Source organism: Rhincodon typus, chromosome 9, assembly GCF_021869965.1.
Source record: "Rhincodon typus isolate 14 chromosome 9, sRhiTyp1.1, whole genome shotgun sequence".
Lineage (NCBI taxonomy): Eukaryota > Metazoa > Chordata > Chondrichthyes > Orectolobiformes > Rhincodontidae > Rhincodon > Rhincodon typus.
In genome coordinates this window covers 44325135-44344446 of record NC_063340.1, presented here as the reverse complement: position 1 = coordinate 44344446, position 19312 = coordinate 44325135, and the positions used below count along the sequence as shown (strand labels likewise).

Below are 19312 nucleotides of genomic sequence, written 5' to 3'. Positions count from 1 at the left end.
AGCATCCACAGTTCTTTCGGTTTTTAGTTTGTTGGCTAGTTGGTTTCCAGCACTCAGACTAAGGGAACTATTTTACTTGCAGTGCAGGGGCAATAAATAGGTGGTTCTTTACCATGAATTTTCACAGCATGCTAGGGCTTAAACCCAAGCTGGCACATATGAACTTCAGTTCATGAGTACACCTTCTCCCACTTGAACAAAACAAGTTTGCAGTTAGTTTTTAACTCCTTTTTTGAATATTCCTGGGAGAGCAAAATACAAAAAAATGGCTGCAGCACATAGCTTTCTGCTGATAGATGGCCCTCTCATTATTGCTTAATGTTACATCTCTCTCTCAGTTTGAAGTTTCTCTGACATTGTCAAGGTGTGACTTTCCATGGGTCCAACACAAGACTTTGCCAGACAACCTTTTTTTGTTTGTAGCAGTCCCCTTTGAAAAAAAAAAAGATTTTGAAATTAAATGGTAGTACCTCAGAGTTCTGATCAGTCATCATGATAGGGATGTCCTTCAACTGTGTATAAAAGATGGAAGTGTCAATCCCTACAGCAGTGATTTCCCAATGATTATCAGCAATGAAGATCACAGGAAATATATTGGTTCTAGGAAGACATGTAGCTCAGCAGGCTTTCCTTTCACACTATTCTCTGGCCTGTAATGCACTCCTACTTTCATTTTAATTTCAATCTGAACAGATAGACTTGGCTGGATTTTCCTGTTTAGAAACATATTGGACACAATAGTGCTGCTGAACCACAAACTAACCTAAATAAACACTATATTTTCTCCCGAGAGTTTAAAGGTATAGATCTGTGCTTATTTTGATACTCTCAGATCTTACAGTATTTGTATTAAGTGGAAACACCAGATGTTTTAGTAGCAGGGAAATAGAATTGGTAAGAGCAGACAAGTTTTCATGAATATGACAGGCAGGGATGTGTAATTACAACACAAGTTTACAGGTCATTTACATTCAAAATGTGGTTAGAGAAATTTATTATGGAAAAGTTAACACAAAAGTATGACAACAGAAAGTTTGATTTGTAGCAAGAAAAGTGATATGAGTTTTTATTTGTACATCTTTTGATCTGGGCAGGATCATCTAACCTTCTGTCGTGCAGCCTCATTAAAGCATATCTGAATTAATTTGAGAATGTATTTTTTCAATAATTTTTGTTCAGTCCTGCAGCTCATGAGCTGTGTCCAATCTCCTTTTCTCTAGTGGTTATCAAACGTCTAACCTAGGCAGCCTGTTCTGAGTAGTAGAGAAGTGGGTGGGACATTTTAGAGAGATGCTTGTGAATACTGCTTTTATAAGGACATTGCCATTATCGGAATTTGGTATGCCCCAGGTTATTTAAAAGCAAAAGCCTTACGCTGTTTCCGAGTGCAATGATTGAGATGGAGTCGGTTCTCATGGTCTCGAAAAAGGATGTACTGTCCACAGCTTTTAATGTCGAGCTTCCTTCTCACGTTGTGTTATGACTTTGCGGAATGGATGATGGGAGGGAAAATCGAACGAATCCAGTTTTACTTATGTCTAGTGCAGACTAAATATGAAGATGCATTATCGCTACAACTGAATATGGTTTGTGGCGCCTATCGGCAAAATGAAAAATTATAACCATCATCACGTGTTAGATTTGCAGGTTATATTCATGTGAATGACATAAAACTGTATTTTTTTATGAGAACTCCTTTACAACAGCGAAAAACAAAATCTCGCAAGTTGTTGGAATGCTCTTTGCAGTGACCTGCCTGTTGCTATGTTGGAGACGCGCGTGTGTAACCTAGCAACTGACAAGCAACATGACGTTCTCCAGGTGCACTTTGACAAAACAATCCTTACGAGCAGGCCTCAGGTAAAGCTCAATACTTGTTATCACTTCCTCCACCAAAATGCAGCAAGCTCCAAAGGAGCAAGTTTCCAGCGAACAAATGGTCACCAGCCGGTTTTAGTAAGTATAATCTTAACAAACATTCCAACCAACTCGAAACTCACCAAGACAAATTAAAATGAAGAACAATGACCTCGCTGTGCTGGAGTTCCCTGGCACATTTCTCGACGAAAATCAAAAGGGAATAGTTAGACCACCAGCAAACTCCAGGCTTAATGCAAACAAAAATCGCTCTTACTTATTTATTTGGGAACGGAACACAATAATTATATTTGTGCTGGGGCTCGATCAATCATTCTTTCCACGCAAGAGACATCCTGAGAAGCAATTTAACTAATCAGGCCGTGTGCTCATAAGCAAGAACCGCTGTACAAGCAAATACTTAAAAAGCATCCCTCTGAAAGGATTTTTAAGATAGCTTTTACTCTATTAAGTAAAAAATTTTGACACCAGGATTCACCTAAACGGTGATTAAACCCATCACCAATACCAAAAGTAACCTTATACTTGAATATACATTATACGGTAGTGTTTTCTTTACCTTTGACTTTAATTGGAAAGCTACGTACTGACAATTTTAACGAATAATCATATAATATCTAAACGCTGACCATGGCTCAGAAAATAGGTTGGTAACATTTTTACAGTCAGACGTTTGACTTGGCTCCAGTAGCTTGTTTATATTAATACTTCTTGAAGGTACTTCTAAATTGCCAGGTAGCAGATCAGCTTCGACAAAGCAGACATTCCATTTAGCCATATACTATTTTGTGGCTCCTATTCTCACAGATTATGACTAATCATTGTTATTAATTCTTTTGCACACAAGAAGTGCGTAATTGTCAATGATCATCATGTTGAACTGTTAAAAAGGCAAATTTGTCAATTTGAGAGAAGATCTGTGTCCTTTAGTTTTCCCACTAAAACTAACATGAGATAACCCCTATACTAAACTTTTTAAAAAACATTTCTGTAACTTACATGAAGTTAAATAATTTTCTGGAAAAAAGTTTATAGGTCCTTGCAAAAAAAAAGTGATTATAATGTTGATTTAATTGTTTTTCAATAACTGATAAATGTTTGAACAATTTTATTATTAACTTGGAATAAAAGTCAGATCAAAAAGTATGTGCTTCACTTAAAACTTAATTGTAATTATGTTTTGTAAAATGTAGCATGAATGTGGACCTATTAGTATTTGCTTATGATCATGGACTTGTCTGTCAAACATTCATAGGATTCAGGCTATATGACCAATCTAATTTATATCCTAAAATATCCTAAACTTTACAATGCTAACACCTGTTCCAAAGTGCAAAATTGTATATTGTTTGGTGCAGATCAGATACATAAGAACGTGAAAAATAGGAAAAGGTGTTGGTGATCCAACTGTTGGGTAGTCGATAAGATTGAATCATCTTTTACCTCAACTCCACCTTCTTCTATGAATTTACCATGAAGGACTTTCCTCTTCAACCTCTTCCCTCAACTGAGGCGTGGTGACCCTCACGTTTAACCACCACCAGTCATCTTTCTCCGATTAGAGCAGCCCTATGGTCTGGTAGGACAATGGTGACTTTACCTGTAATTTGCCTTCAACTTTGATTTCCAAAAATCCTATAGATTCAAAACAAAGTGCTTGTGGGATTGACTGGTTCGAACTCAGCAGACTGAGGTTATCAGTGAAATACTCCTGATCTAAATTAGCTCTAAAATAAGAGTTAAAAGCTGTAAATCACATCAGTTGGACTCTGTGTAAATTTTGTGCTTTTGTGTTTTATCAGAAAATGGTGACAAAGTTTGTAAAGGAATAACTTATATTCATTACATTCTCTAATAAGAATCATTTTGAAGTTACAATGAAAATAAGTTAGAAAGGTGAAATACATTTTGTCCCATTTATACATTGCTCTGGTTAAGAGAAGCATATCATTTTAAATTGAATGCCAATTGTACAATCTCCCAGAATGCAAAAACACTTCTTGTAATTGACTGTTGCGTTATGATCTCTCCACTCTATTAGCATTTCATTCATTGAGAGATTTTGACAAACTGCTTAATCATTTTGAAGTGAATTGCCAACCCATTAACCATTGGCCTATAAAAACAATTGTGGAACAAAACAGCTTGTGAGCAAGTTGTCCAAATATAACAGACAACAAAATTTTCTGGATGCCGTTTACTGATAAGCACTATAATAGATTGTCTATCATAATTGGGTGTTATTTGTAATCCAGTATTAATGCATTTGGCACACTTTGATAGAGTCAGACTGAGCAGATGGCTCTGAATCATGATTTCTAGTGGGATAGTCATGTCAGGTGGATGGCCCTACCATCATTCTATGAATAGTGGAAGCTCAGAAAGTTCTTCTGTGTAGGACTAACCATCTTAATGACTATACCATATCAAAATTATTGCAACCACAGAGGAAAGTTCATATTGTGTCCTGTCAAACTATTACTTAGCCTTTGAATGTAACCAATGATTCACATTATAGTTCTGGGGAAAAAAATGAAAAGCTATTAAAAAAGTGATGAGTTAAATGAACTGACTAATTCAGTCAAGTGTTATGGGATGATTGCTAGTCCAATTAATTTAAATCATCCTGAATATTTGGAATTTCAAACTGACATTCTTTATCATCATTCATCAGACTTTAACTGCAGCATTAAATGAAAAGGGTTTTGCTTCAGAAGAGAGAACATGGCACATGCCCTTGTACTAGAGTAATGCTATTAGAGTAAGAAATAAAGAAAGAAAAGTGTAAACATGCAGATTGAGAAAATGATCTCAAACCAGTGAAAGGGTACCAGCCCTAAACGTAACAGACCTATTATAGGAACACCGCACATTGAAAGGTGCAGACATTCCAGGAGGTACATGTGACACAGTGTATCAACGGGACAGGAGTGATTCTCTGGTCTGTAGTTGCAGAGGTCATTGCAGTCAAATTGGGATGAATTGTAGGAGTGCCGTTTTCAGTCTCAGGCTGTAGTTATTTTTAATCAATGTTCAGAGATGTTATTACACATCTCTGAAGCGTGTGGGACTTAAACCTAAGCCTCCTGGCTGAGAGGTAGGGACACTACCACTGTGCCCTGAGGGCCCTAGTCCCTGGCTGTATACTTTAGAATTCATTTGCATCCGAGCAGAAACATGGCCAGAAGTGTGCAGTTACATCTGTACCATGATTGGTCGGAAGTCAATCTGTTATTCTCCTTTCACTATTCATTTCAGTCTTTACTTTCCTGTTTCTTCATTTCTTTTTCTTTATCTCTTTATCTTCTATATTTCTTAACTGTGCTTTCTCTTTTTTTGGCCTATCTGACTGAGAAATTTGCAACTCCTTAAATCCTCCACTGAGAGGAACAGCAGTCGTCACTTGTCTGATAATTAGATTCGTCAAGGGATAGTGAATGAATTCTTTGTACAGGAAATGCGTGAGTGGCAGGGAAATTCTGGAGAGAGGAGCAATAATTTTGTATAATTGAGGTTCCATCAGCTTGATTGGGCATTCTTGATCCACATATTCACCATTCTTCTTCTAGCCATGTATCACAAAATTTGACAATATTGAGAGTGAGATTCCTGGACTTTGAAACTTCAGCAATGGCATAGTATAGCATCGTTCATTTAAGGAAGTTCTACCATTATTCCAACATTCACAGTTTGAAAAGGAGCTTTTTGATCTCTTAACCATCTGTGAGTATACTGTATGCATAACCCTGTGAAACTTGTGACTATTTTGAATAGGACTTCTAAAATGACTTTAGAGAGGAGTTGTTAGTCTCTATGTGCTCAGTTATTGTACATATGGTGATTCTCAGTACTCTTTGTTAGTACAGATGCTTCTGTCTGTAACAGAGCTTCCAGGAATAGATGACAATGGTGAGAGAGGGCAGCGAATAGGGCAGCTGAAGCAGACAAGTGGATCCTCTCTGGAGGAAAGGGTATCTTTGGGGGAAGGGGACCTCACTGGGAGAAGCATCAGACGGGCAAAGAATTTCTTAAACTGGACGTAAAAAATCATAGGCTTAATTCCAAGTAAATACTGTGTCTGCCATTTTTGATTTTAATTTTCCTTCATCTTTGTAGTGACCTAATGTCAACGGAATAAAGGATCCCTACTTTTTGTTCTTTGGGCTGTCTGTATGTTCACATCTCATGGCGTAATCAACAGGGATCCATAGCATAAACACCAAGTCATGGCAGATGAGGTTGAAAGGTGCCTGTTTGAGAAGGAGCAGATGGTGGGGGATTTCAAACTGGCATTGTCTATGTGGGAGGCTGAAGCTACTCCAGCATCATTCAAGGTTTAGCAGAGAAAATTAGACCTGTAGGTCAAACCCAGGCAGAGGCCTCCCATCTGCATTCCTTTGACACTGCAGAGGAAGAAATTAGAACTCCTGGTTGGATATTCCGTCCATTGGAGTAGGAAGCTGGAGGGATACAGGGGAAGACTGGAAGCACCCGATGATCTGGTACTTCTGAAGGACTGCCTCATGAGAGCAGTGACAGATGGGAGCCTCCAAATTGAGTTGAGGAGGCTTAATAGTAACAAAGCACAGATCCAGACTTTGCTGTCCTATCACCATGGTAAGCCTCACGGCCAATCCCACTGAAGGGCTGTTCCAAAGGGGTTTTGGACTTGTGACAAGGCCGAGCTTTTCCAACAGGACTGTTCTCAACAACCACGGCCACCACTGCTGTCAGACACAGAGACCCCATCCAGGCTTTCCTTTCTCATCAGAAGTTCAACCGTCTGGGTCTCCCGTCAAGAACTAGTAGGGGGAACCAAGTTCCTCCAGGTAGAGGTTCAGTCTTATGTAGAGTGATAGGAGTGTGCCTTACAGTAAACGTGAAATTTGACAGATGAAATGCATCATTCTTAATTGATTCAGGAATGGAGTTCTCAACTCTTAATCACCAGATTTTCTGTGAGCGTCTTGCTGAGGAGTGTGAGCTGGTTGTTGGCTCTTTCCTCATCTAAGTCAGCCATCTTTGCAATCACAGTTTTCATAAGTTGGGGGTATATGGTAGTTTGCCCAATCTGTATTTCAGCAGAAGTAAGGAAGTTGAGAATACGCATGGTGTTGGGTTGAATGTGCTAAGAGATAACTGGGCATCCTTAGAAGCACATGTAGTGACTGCTATGAACAGCACATTGTGAGGTTGACAGATGAGGCTAAGGCCCATTTCTGAAGAAGGGTCCCGACCAAAAACGTCAGCTTTCCTGCTCCTCTGATGCTGCCTGGCCTGCTGTGTTCCTCCAGCTCTACACTGTGTTATCTCTGACTCCAGCATCGCCGGTTCTTACTATCTCTGAGTGAGTTATAACCCCAATGCGAAGCTCCCATTTCTGAAGAAGGGTCCCGACCCGAAACATCAGCTTTCCTGCTCCTCCGATGCTGCCTGGCCTACTGTGTTCCTCCAGCTCTACACTGTGTTATCTATGACTCCAGCATCGATGGTTCTTACTATCTCTGAGTGAGTTATAACCCCAACGCGAAGCCCCCATTTCTGAAGAAGGGTCCCGACCCGAAACGTCAGCTTTTCTGCTCCTCTGATGCTGCCTGGCCTGCTGTGTTCCTCCAGCTCTACACTGTGATATCTCTGACTCCAGCATCGGCAGTTCTTACTATCTCTGAGTGAGTTATAACCCCAATGCGAAGCCCCCATTTCTGAAGAAGGGTCCCGACCTGAAACATCAACTTTCCTGCTCCTCTGATGCTGCCTGACCTGCTGTGTTCCTCCAACTCTATGCTGTGTTATCTCTGACTCCAGCATCGGTGGTTCTTAGTATCTCCAAGGAATCTTTGACCTTGCCTCATGCACTCAATGTGCAGTGGCCTGTAAGCAATACTAGAATTCTCAAGTACCGTTGGTTGGACCGTTCTTTTACCTTTTCTCACTATCACTGTTCTTGAAGGTTTATGCCAGTTATCTCCAACTGGTTAACTTCAGGACTTTCGAGGATTACATGTCACACATAATAGAGCTCATACTTGGTATAACTTGGGGAGCCATCCTCATCATTGTTAGAGAAAAGGGTAGAGTACACATGCAGATTGCCAATTTCAATGATAATGCTGTTTACCTCCAACCAAGACCACCATAGATGCCCTTAAACCTGCCACTGTTATGGTCAGTGAACTGACAGGAGGAGGCATTTCTAACCTCATTTCAAAGATGGACATTGGCAAGTTGGAGGATACCCAGTGTTGATGATGATATTGGGTATTGTGACTTGGTGAGCCACATGGGGGTGATGAAAGGTGACTGACCATTAAATATTCCTTATTGCCAGATCCCACTCCATCACTGGGATAAGTCTGGGACAACCTACAGAAGTCTTTGGAGTAAGATATCATCCAAGAGTCATCAAGCGCAGAATCCTCACCCACAACCCTTGTGAGGAAATAAAACAGAAAACTGAGGATCCAAGTTGACTACTGGGCATTGATGCAAAGACTCATACTGATGCTTACCCTTTACCTAGGATTGAGAAAACACTGAAAGTTCTCAAAGGTCCATAGTATTCTGCAGTGTTGATTTGACCCACAATTATAACCAATTACGCATTGTTGAAAAATACATTGAAGAGATGGAATTCCAAGTAGGCACTGGGGGACCTTATGAATACACAAGAATGCTGCTTGGGCTCTGTATTGTGTCTGATACTTTCATGCGTGTAATGGATAAAACGTTTCGTGATCTTCATTTTCTGTCCCTCTTTGTGTATCTGGATGATATAACATCTCTACTACTATATTTGAGGCCCTTACAAGATACGACACCAACTTGGTCCACTTTTCACAGTTTAACTTGAAAGTCAGACCAGAGAAGTGCCAACTTTTCTGGAAATAAATACAATACTTTGGGCAGTTCATTATCAAGGAGATCGTTACTTCTGATGGTGAGAAAGTCCAACTGGTAGAAGACTAGCCCCAGCCTAAGATGGGGAGAGATCTGCGTTGGTTCCTTGGTCTAGCTGGTGATTGTAGGAGGTTTGGGCAAGAATACACACAGTTGTCTACCTCACTCCATGATCTGCTGAGAAAATCAGAAAATGGTAAAGCAATGGTTGGGAAGGGATGAATGATGTGTGATACACCAGGGGGAGTTGGACCTCAGCATGTGAACACTCCTTCTAGACCTACAAACAGAAGCTTGTCTCATAACCCATCCTTAGCTTCCCAGATTTCCATCTCCCTTTCATACTGGAAAGTGACACCAGTTTCTTCAACTTAGGAACAGTGCTATCACAGGCTCAAGTCGGGAAAAAGTGGTTATTGTTTATGTCAGTCGGAGACTTAAACCAAACAGGAGGAATATGGTGAATTACTCCAGTATGGCACTTGAACTGCTAACTCTGAATTGGGTTAGTTTCCAGAGATTCAGAGACATTCTAATCAGGACAGTGTTTGAAATGTTTACAGGCAACAACCCATTTCGGGTCCAGACCTGAAACGTCAGCTTTCCTGCTCCTCTGATGCTGCTTGGCCTGCTGTGTTCATCCAGCTCTACACCTTGTTATCTTGTACTCACAGATGATTTGATCTAGTTCATGAGACTGTTTCCATCCGTGATCTAAATGCCTCAACTGTAGCCAGAGTGATAGTACATAATTGGTTTGTCCAATTCAGTGTTCCATGTCAAATTCACAGTGATTTGAGAGCAAAATCCTACAAGAGCTTTGCAAGGTTAATGGCATTGCCATGATCCACGCCACCCTCTATCATCCAGAGGGCAATGACATACTGAACAATTCATCCGTTCTTTGCATGATTGTCCACACACCTTGCCTGCAAAGAATAAACAGAAGTGGCGTAAGTACATTCTGGACTTGGATTAGTTTTATAATAGCACCCTGCGCTCATACATGGGCTATTCTCCCCACAATCTTTTCTTTGGACATGTCCCAGTTCTTCTCTTGGATCATATCCAGGGATTCATCAAATCTTCTGATGGAGACGAGCATCACATGAGGCTCAGTCAGGTGTTTGAAATGATATCCAAGAGGACTGAAAGAAAAGTACAGGGAAGAAAGACGTTAAACAATTGGAAGACTGATTCCTGGTGTGGAGGGATTGTGCTATGAGCAAAGGGTGGATACATTGGGATGCTACTCATTGGAATTTAGAAAAATGAGAGGTGATCTCATGGTTCTTAAGGGGCTTGGCTGGGTAAATACTGAAATGGTTTTTCCCTTCATGGGAGAGTCTAGAACCAGAGGCCATAGTCTCATAATAAAGGGACACCAATTTAAGATTGAGGTGAGGTGAGGAGGAATTTCTTCTCTCAGAGGGTCATGACCCTTCAGAACTCCCTGCCACAGAGAGCTGTGGGGGCAGAGTCCTTGTCTGTATTTAAGGCTGAGATAGCTAGATTCTTGATCCGTAGAAGAATCAAAGGTAATGGGAAAAGGGCAGGAAAGTGGATGTGAGGAATGCTGAGGGAGAGAACCAGACAGAGAGCTGGAACAGTTAAACAACCCTTTCCAGAAGAAAGAGTGTCTTTAATGGAAGGAGGCATCATGGGAGGTGGATCAGACACAGAAAGGATTTCCTCAACCAAATGTGAAAAAAACACAGGCTTAATTCCATGTAAATACTATATCTTCCATGTTTAACTTTAATTTTCCTTTTTATTTGTACTGATCTGATGTGAGTAAAATAAATAATCTCTGCTTTGTGATCTTTGGGTTGTGTGTGTTCAGATCTAATGTTACATGTCTTCATACAGTTGTCCTTGAAGTTTGTGAGAGATATATTGCAGTAGTCCACAGGAAAAAAAGGATATGTATTAGAAGCATATTCTATTACCTTAAGGAGTATCAACTGAAAAGCTAATGGATAATTATTGATCATGCCAGTATGAAATAATGCATCATCCAAGTAGTTGTACTGGTGAAAATTTATGTAATCGATTCCAACATTGTGATAGTTCAATATCTGCTGATATGGAAGTGAATATTTCAATCTTTACTATTTTCAGTGCTAGAAGTCCCCACATAAACTTTTGTCATCCCCTGCCAACATTGTAAATGCATTTTCCCTACAACAAGATACATTTATTTAGCACCCTCACTGTCGTAAAGCTTCCCAGGATATTTCACAGGAGCATTGTCAAACAGAATTTCATACCAATCTGCATAACAGGATATTAGGGAAATCGTTGAAAAGGTTGGTTAAAGATGTACGTTTTAAAAGTGTATTAAAAAAGTAAAGAGAGTTGGAAAGGCTTTGGGAGGGAACACCAAAGCTTTGCTCCTTAGCAACAGTTGGTACGGCTGTCATGGTGGAGCAAGAATGCATAAAATGCCAGAATTGAAAAGTGCAGTTATCTCAGAGGGTTGTGGAGCTGGCTGAGGTTATAGATATAGGGAGGAGTGAGGTTAAAGAGTAATTTGAATATGAGGATGAGAATTTTAAAAGCTAAATGTTGCTTATCTGGGGAGGCAATGTATCATACAGGAGTGATGGATTAGTGTAATTCAGTGTGATACAGATAGTGAAATATTGGTTGCACATAATTTATGGCAAGTGGAGGATGGAAATCTGACCAGGAATGAATTAGAAAAGGCAACAACGCTAGCCTTGAGAGTATCAGCAGCACATATCAGAGAGAGGGTGAAGTTGTCTGATGTTAATGAAGTGAAAAAAGGCAGCCTTAGTTATGGCACAGCTAAGTGGTCAGAAGCTCATTTGTGGATCAGTTACGAGAACAGTGTTTGAAGACATGGTTCAAACTCAGACAGTTGCTAGGGAGAAGAGTGCAGTTGGTTGCTAGGGAACAAAGCTTAAGGCAGGCAGTAAAGACAAGGGCTTTGCTCTTCTTAATGTTTGTTGGAGGAAATTTCTGCTCTACTATCTCTGGAACTCAGCTAACCACTCTGGCAATTTAAAGACTATGGAGGGTTCAAAAGAGGTGGTAATAAAATAGAATTAAGTCTGGTCAATGTACATATGGAATTTGACATTGTGTTTTTTGAATATGTCTCTACGAAGTTAGCATATAACAAGAAACAGGCCACCATCTGTTGGTTGGAGGTGAGAATGGGGGTGGTGTTGTGCCAGTTTGGAACTTAAAGCCCTGGCAACTGCTTATCTAACTATATGAGATAGATAGGTATGGAACCCTTCAACAGAGTCCCACTCAACTGGAGAATAGAGGAGATGAACTTTGGGGCGCCTTGTTGACGTGATCAATTATGTCAAATGCTGCAGACAGATTAAGAAGGATGACAAGAAACAGCTTACTTTGTCGCAATCAAATAGGATGTCATTTGTGACTTCGATCAGAATCATCTTAGTACTGTGACAAGAGTGGACATCTGATTGGAGGGATTTAAACAGTTCTAGAATGACGGGCACAGATATGGTAAGCAGCTGCATCCGAAAAAAGAGAAAATTAAATTTTAAGAGATGAGGGTGAAAGTCAGCAAGGGCAGAGGGGCTAAGGGATTTTTTAGGAGAGAGCAGATGATAGCAGATTTGAAGTGATGTAGTCAGTACCTGCGGAGAGAGAATCATTAACAATATCAACTAATATGGGAGTCAGGAAAGTATGTTGGATAGTAAGTAGTTTAGTGGGAATAAAGTTAAGAGACTAGGATGTAGGCCCCATTTCATTTTAATTTTTTTTGGCTATTGCATTCGTTTTTAATCTGTAGACAAACATAATTCTGCCTGTTTAGATACACTTTTATGACTTTTTCAATTGTACAGCAACTAGATCTCCAAGAGTTGGGTTTTCAGCTGACAGGGCTTCTTGCCCACCTCTGAAAAAGTCAGTATTGCAGCAGCTCTGCTAATCATTGCAGCTCCACAGCCATTTAATGCTGTACTGCACATTGATTGTGCTGAAGATCATAGAATTCATAGAATCCCAACCACGCAGTTGGAGGCCATCAGGCCATTGAATCCAAACCAACCATCCAAAGATCACCCACCCCATCCCTGTAACCTCACATTTTACCACAGTTAGCCCACCTAGCCTGCACATCTTTAGATTGAGGGAGGAAGCTAGGGCACCCAGAGGAAACCCATGTAGACATGGGGAGAATGTGCAAACTCCACACAAGGCTGGAATCAAACCTAGGTTCCTGGGGTTGTGAGGCAGCAATGCTAACCACTGTGCCACTGTGCCACCCCTTGAGGCTTCCCCTCATCATACACGGAATCCTACCTCAGAGAACCAGCAGCCATCTGACTGGCCAAGCTTTGTATTTCCAGCAGTGCCACTTGGACCAGTAGCAACTGCTGGGACTACAAGGACCTGGTAAATCCAGAGAGTCACAATTGGAGTGGAAGGGGACCAGGGCTAGGACATGATGGAGTGGTCAGGTAGAGAAGAAAGGAGGGAGTGAGTGGGCAGACTTTATGGAGGTCACATAATGTGGAAAGAGTGTAAAGATATGGCAGGTCGAAGGGCCTGTTCCTATGCTGTACTGTTCTATGTTCTTTGATGGAAGCACCCAACCCTTTTTTCTCTCCCAGGTCCAACCAAGCTAATCAGCCAGGCTGTTTAATAATTGGCCACTTGATAGCCTCAAATAGGGCAAGAATGAGCAAGCCATTTTGAGTTTCAATTGTCTACTGTAAAATTGTAGACAGGTCAGAGGCAGGTGGGTGGTTGGTTGGAAGGGCAGATGGGAAATTTCATGGGTGCTTCTACCTGCCAGTGATATTCTACTCAAAGAGCTGTCCTGCTGCAGATTGCAAGTTGTTAACAAGCAGTCAACTGTGGAATGCGATACCTTTCTGATTCTGGAGTAGACTAATAGGAACTCTAGTACTTTGACTTGAAAGTCCGTAGAGTGTAATTCCCATGGTTCCAAAATACCTTTTTAAAAGTCCTGAAGGTACCAGACTGTGAATTTATGAAGAGTTGCTAATATTTTGAGAGTGTGACTGCTTAGAATCATCGAATCATACAGTACAGAAAGAGGGCCTTCAGCCTTTCAAATCTGTACTGCCAAAAATACACTAAATCTGCACTAGTCTTACATTCCAGCACTAGGCCCATAGCGTTGAATTTTATGACACTTCACATGCTTATCTGAGTATCTTTTAAAGATTGTAAGATTACTGAACAACCCGCTCAGGTTGTGCATTCCAGACTCTTATGACTTGTGGTCAGCCTATTCTGCATTGTATGTATTGTATATATTTTATATAAAATTGTATATATGCGAAATATGTGAATGGACAGTCTGCACCATCGGTGAGGTAAGATCAGATACTAACAAAGTCAACTGAGGCTCCGGCTCTGCCTGACCTACGTAGTTAGTAGTATGTCCAGTACAAAAGTAGGGTTACCCAACTGTTTTTGTCTCCAGCTATCCCCACTGATCTCAACTAAGGAAAGCCTAAGTTAAGATCCACAGTGATGGTAACAGACATACTGAGCTTGCGAATAGCCTAGTGATCCTAACATGCCAAAGAGGAGAGAGGTCTGTACCTCCCTCCCTCACTTAATGCGGGAACAGTAAGCAAGAGCGAATCTTATAAGGGGTTTGAACAATGTGGGCTATGGCAAGATGTGTGGCAGTATTGGACAAAAAGTGCAGTTAGGCCTGGTGCTGTTCCTGACATGCCTTCCTGCACACATCATTGAACCAGGCTTCTGCACTTACGATTTTTGAAATTTAATGGCTAGGAGCTGAACTCTCACTAGTTCTGTAAATCCAATTTACAGTTAAGTATCATGATTCAGCAATTGCCAAGTTTGAATTGATTTTGATAGTGCAACCAGCATTTACTGCCAGGATTTAATAGAGATGCTGAATATTGCAGTATGACATGATCATTACTTGTGGCAATTGTTTGCCATCTTTGGTTAAAAAGTACATGCACTCACAGTGGGTGCAACGAAGATATATTTTTTGAGTTAATGATTTTGAGAGTGATTTTGGAAATGAAGTATTCATCAGTTTTACTTTGGTTTCTGGGTACCTATTAGAAATTCATTACCTCATTTGAAGATTTCTGTGCGCCTGATAAGGAATGCATACTGTCTGCCAATAGTGATGTAGAGTTCCATAAAATATACATCTCACTTATCGATCTTCAAAGACCTTAAAAGCAGATTGGCTGGAAAACTGTAAGAATTGTCATCAAAAAATTAGACTTGCATTTATTTAGATGATTGTCATGACCATCAGAGTCACTACAGTTCACTTTGCACGGAATAAATTATTTTGCAGCACCTGTTGCTTTGCAAAAAAAGTTAAAACATGTTCAGCTTGATCACACAAATGAAGATAGGAATTAGTTAACCTTTTTGAATGATATTGATGGAGAGAGGAATACTAGCCAAGACATTAGAAGAACTCTCTATTTTTCAAATAGCACCAGGAATCTTTAACATCAATCTCAGCCATTGGAACAGGCATATGAGGTCTGACGATGTAAATCCTCCAAAGAACAGTACCTCTGAAAATACTGAAATTTCTCAGCACTGATTTGTGACATAAGCTCAAACACCTAGAATGTTATTATCTTAGCTAGTCCAGTCTGTTAGTACTAGGAAAATGTATATTTTATTTGTAATGTTTTACATTTTCTTCCAGGATGTCTGTTGTTCTTGTACAAGGCACCTTCCATCCATGATCTCAATATAATTAAATTTCTTTTTGAGGACGTCACTTTACTTCAATTTGTTTTTTCTTTTTGTTCAGTGCAGGCTGTGACAGTAATTTGGTGACAGTTATTGGCAAGTCACACATTGGCTTTTGCCATCATCTAATGTCTTCTTATTCCTTCGATCACCAGACCTTATTCTGTTTTACCTTGTCTTTTGCATTTCTTTTAAACTTCTCATTTTCTTCTATGCCATCAAGATCTGCTTGAATTTCTCTTTGATGTCCTTTCTTCTGTTCACCCCCACCCCCTCAAATTTGTGTAAAAAGATTTCTCATCCGAGACAATTTCAATCTATACCTCAACTACCTGTGAACGTCTCTTTAAATGCTCCTAATTATATTCATTTCCATTGTCCTAACCTCAACATTTCCCATGGTTTCTTCACTCTCATTATCTGAGTGAATGATAAGACATAAATTTCCTCTTATCATCTTTTAACTCCACTGACTTCTTCATCTTTCCCTGGAAATCTTTTCCCTTCCTGGTAGATTACAGACAACTCCAACTGTTACTTATCTGTGTATATCTTATTTTTCTTTGCAACTGTTTTCTTAGCTTAGAGTTTGTCTTGAATAAAATCTCTATTCCACTTCCCAGTAGTCCCTTTCTCATATCTTAGTCTAGTACTCCCCCATTTCCCCTGCCTCAAGATGGGGCAAAAACCCAAGTGTGCCTATCAAACCCTGCTGTCCCGTCTACAAACAAACCACATCAGTTTTCTGGAGAACTAAGTTAACTGATTCTCCACTAGTAGTTGTCTCCTTCAGTCCTTTCCATTTCCCCCCACACCAACAATAAGTATGAGGCTTTTTTTAAATTACCAAATTAGAGGCCATTCATTCAGCTATATCTGTGGCTTCAGCTCTCCATTTATTTCCTCACCTAAACATACAGTGATCTACAACTCTGTCCTCACCTCAAGCCTTTGTTTCTCACCCAAATTCCCACTTCTCACTTCAAGGTCACATAATGTAGGAGACCTATCTCCAGCTCATTCAATCTGACAACCTAATTTCCTTTCCTGTCTCTCATTTGAGCTGATATTGTAAAAGATTCCCTAACCTCGAGCATCACCTGCTGCTTTCAAAATTGGCACCTTCAAGACACTACAGAAAGTGCCTAGCAACGAGCTATTTTCCTACTTTCTCTGTCAAAGAATGTAAGTAGTGTTTGGAAACAAATCAGGAGAAAAGCAATTATTTTCAAAGTGAAAGCAATAAAATGTACATAAATAAGGAAGCTTATTTTGATTAATGTTGATGTTTAACATGTATCTATAACTATTTAATTAAATAATTGTTTGGTCTCCATGGTTTCAGCCCAAATACTTCAGGAATATTCAATAATCTCCATGATAGCACCAAGGCCTTCCCTCAACGCCCAAGATCACCAAATCGTAATAAACCCCAACCTCATTATGCAAAATATATTAGAAGTAATACAAGATTTATTAATGAGCCATTTGCATATATGGAAGCTGAAGATACACTGCCAGAGCAGGTAAGTCATGGTGAATCTTAGTTCATACATGCGTCATATTAATTTTTTTAAGTTATTGAGTGCAGCAAAATTAAATATACAAATATATATCTCTTTTAATTTTGTAATTTATACACATATTTAAAAACACAAGGCATTCTGAGTAAGATTTGAACAACAAAGATCTGTCTTTATATACAATCTGTGAGAAAATATGATCTTTTAGGGAGCTGAACTCAAAAAAGTGAATGGGTTTTGAGAGGAATCTCAAATGTAGACAGGAAGATAGAATAATTTAAGACAAGAATTCCAGGCTGTAGAGTCCAAGCAGCTGAACCATGGCTGCTAAAGATGTCTAAAAGGTAGAGGATGTGAAAGTGGCTAGATTTAAACAAATGGAGAAGTTCTCATGGATTTGTAGGGCTGGAGGAGATTATAGTAATAGGTAGGTCAAAAAATGTGGATGCATTTCAACACCATGAGAATTTTGAATTTAAGGCAATATGGGAATTGGGATTCAGGGTAGTCAGCAAAGACATGGGGTTATAGGTGACTGTGACATTGTACAAAATAAGATATGGAAAACAGAGTTTGGAATGGCAGTGTGGTATGTTTTGACAGAATGGAAAAATTGGAGGTACATAATATAAAATGATGTAGTGAATTGAGTCAAAATGCAGTTCCAAATGTATATCGTCATATATGAATTAACTAATTGCTTACTAAGAAGTATCAAAAACACCAGGCTTAAATCAATGTATTTCTGTCAATCCTGTCACTCTTAAGGTTAACATGCGGGATTAGTTGGCAGCTAGGAAGACAGATGCAATGTTAGCAGTTATTCCAAGAGGACTAGAATACAAGAACAGTGATGTACTGCTGAGGCTGTATAAGCCTATGGTCAGACTGCATTTTGAATATTGTGAGCAGTTTTGGGCTCCATATCCAAGGAAAGATGCACTGGCCTTGGAGGAAGTCCAGAGGAAGTTCACAAGAATGATCCTGGAAATGAACAGCTTGTCATATGAGGAGCGTTTGAGTACTCTGGGTCTGTACTCGATAGAGTTTAGAAGATGAGGGGTGAATCTCATTGAAACTTACAGAATACTAAGGGCTTGGATAGAGTGGACATGGAGCAGGTAGTTTCACTAGTAGGAGAAACTAGGACCTGAGGGCACAGCCTCAGAGTGAAGGGTCGACTCTTTAGAACAGAGATGAGGAATTCCTTCAGCCAGAGGGTGGTGAATCTGTGGAACTTGTTGTTGCACAAGACTGTGGAAGCCAAGTCATTGAGCGTTTATAAAATAAATATAGATAGGTTCTTTATTAGTAAGGGGATCAAGGATTACGGGGAGAAAGCAAGAGAGTGGAGTTGAGAAACACATCAGCCATGATTAAATGGCACAGCAGACTTGGTGGGCTGAATGGTCTAATTCTGCTCCTATATCTTACGTCTTATGGCTAAGACAACCTTGCTTGCCTTTGTATATCCTCCTAAGGTTCAACTGGAAAGATCAGAAAGTTGCTTGTTAACTCCCTAGAAAATTATGATTTAAAAAACACAATTCTAACAAGTATTCTTAGATGCTGGGAATTTGATTATTTTCTTGCAAATTTAGTATTTCTCATTAAATAACTGTCTCAGCTGATCAATCTAAACATCTCAAAATGAGTAATAATATGTTGAAAAAAATGTCTGGATTCAACTCTGGAGAATGACTTGTTGAATGTTAACAGGAATTGTTTTTGCCCAGGAGTGCACGAATGGATACAGCTGACACATGTAACTTGAATGTGTTAGGCAACAGATTTGACAGATGATACCTTTGAAATTAAAGTCTTGTTTTTACACAATCACCTAAAGTTGTAAGAACATTCATGACTACACGGTGATCTGAACATGATTATTGTGTAAGTGTTTTGTTGCGAGTTATGCCCCAGAGCGAGACTGTTTATGCATGCACAGGTATTAAATAATTTACATACCTTTATAGCATTGTAATTAATAGGAATGAGTAATTAGTCTTTATAGTAAGATACACAGTTGCCTCATATCTTAAGTCAGATATATTAGCTATATCAAAGGTGGATATTTCCTGTATAGCTATACACAATACCACGAATATTAACCGGTGAGTTATTTTCCCCCATATTTTCTTGTTAGTTGACGACATTACAATATTAGCCTTTCTTTAAGATAAAGTACACTTTTCCTTTCATATAATTGAACTGTACTCAATAGTCAAAATTATATCCATTAGCGGAAAAGGAATGGTGAATATAAG

General features: G+C 39.6%; 1 protein-coding gene across 1 annotated transcript in view; it reads left to right on the top strand.

Annotated features, from left to right (window-relative positions):
* Positions 1-1838: 1838 nt before the first annotated feature.
* The window catches only part of LOC109936295 (uncharacterized protein C2orf73), a 59403-nt gene continuing 41929 nt past the window's right edge, over positions 1839-19312 (top strand). The window contains exons 1-2 of the mRNA XM_020534911.2: positions 1839-1956; positions 16868-17048. Coding sequence (XP_020390500.1) covers positions 1898-1956; positions 16868-17048 — 240 coding nt within the window. The 5' untranslated portion in view covers positions 1839-1897. The remainder of the gene's footprint in view (positions 1957-16867; positions 17049-19312) is intronic.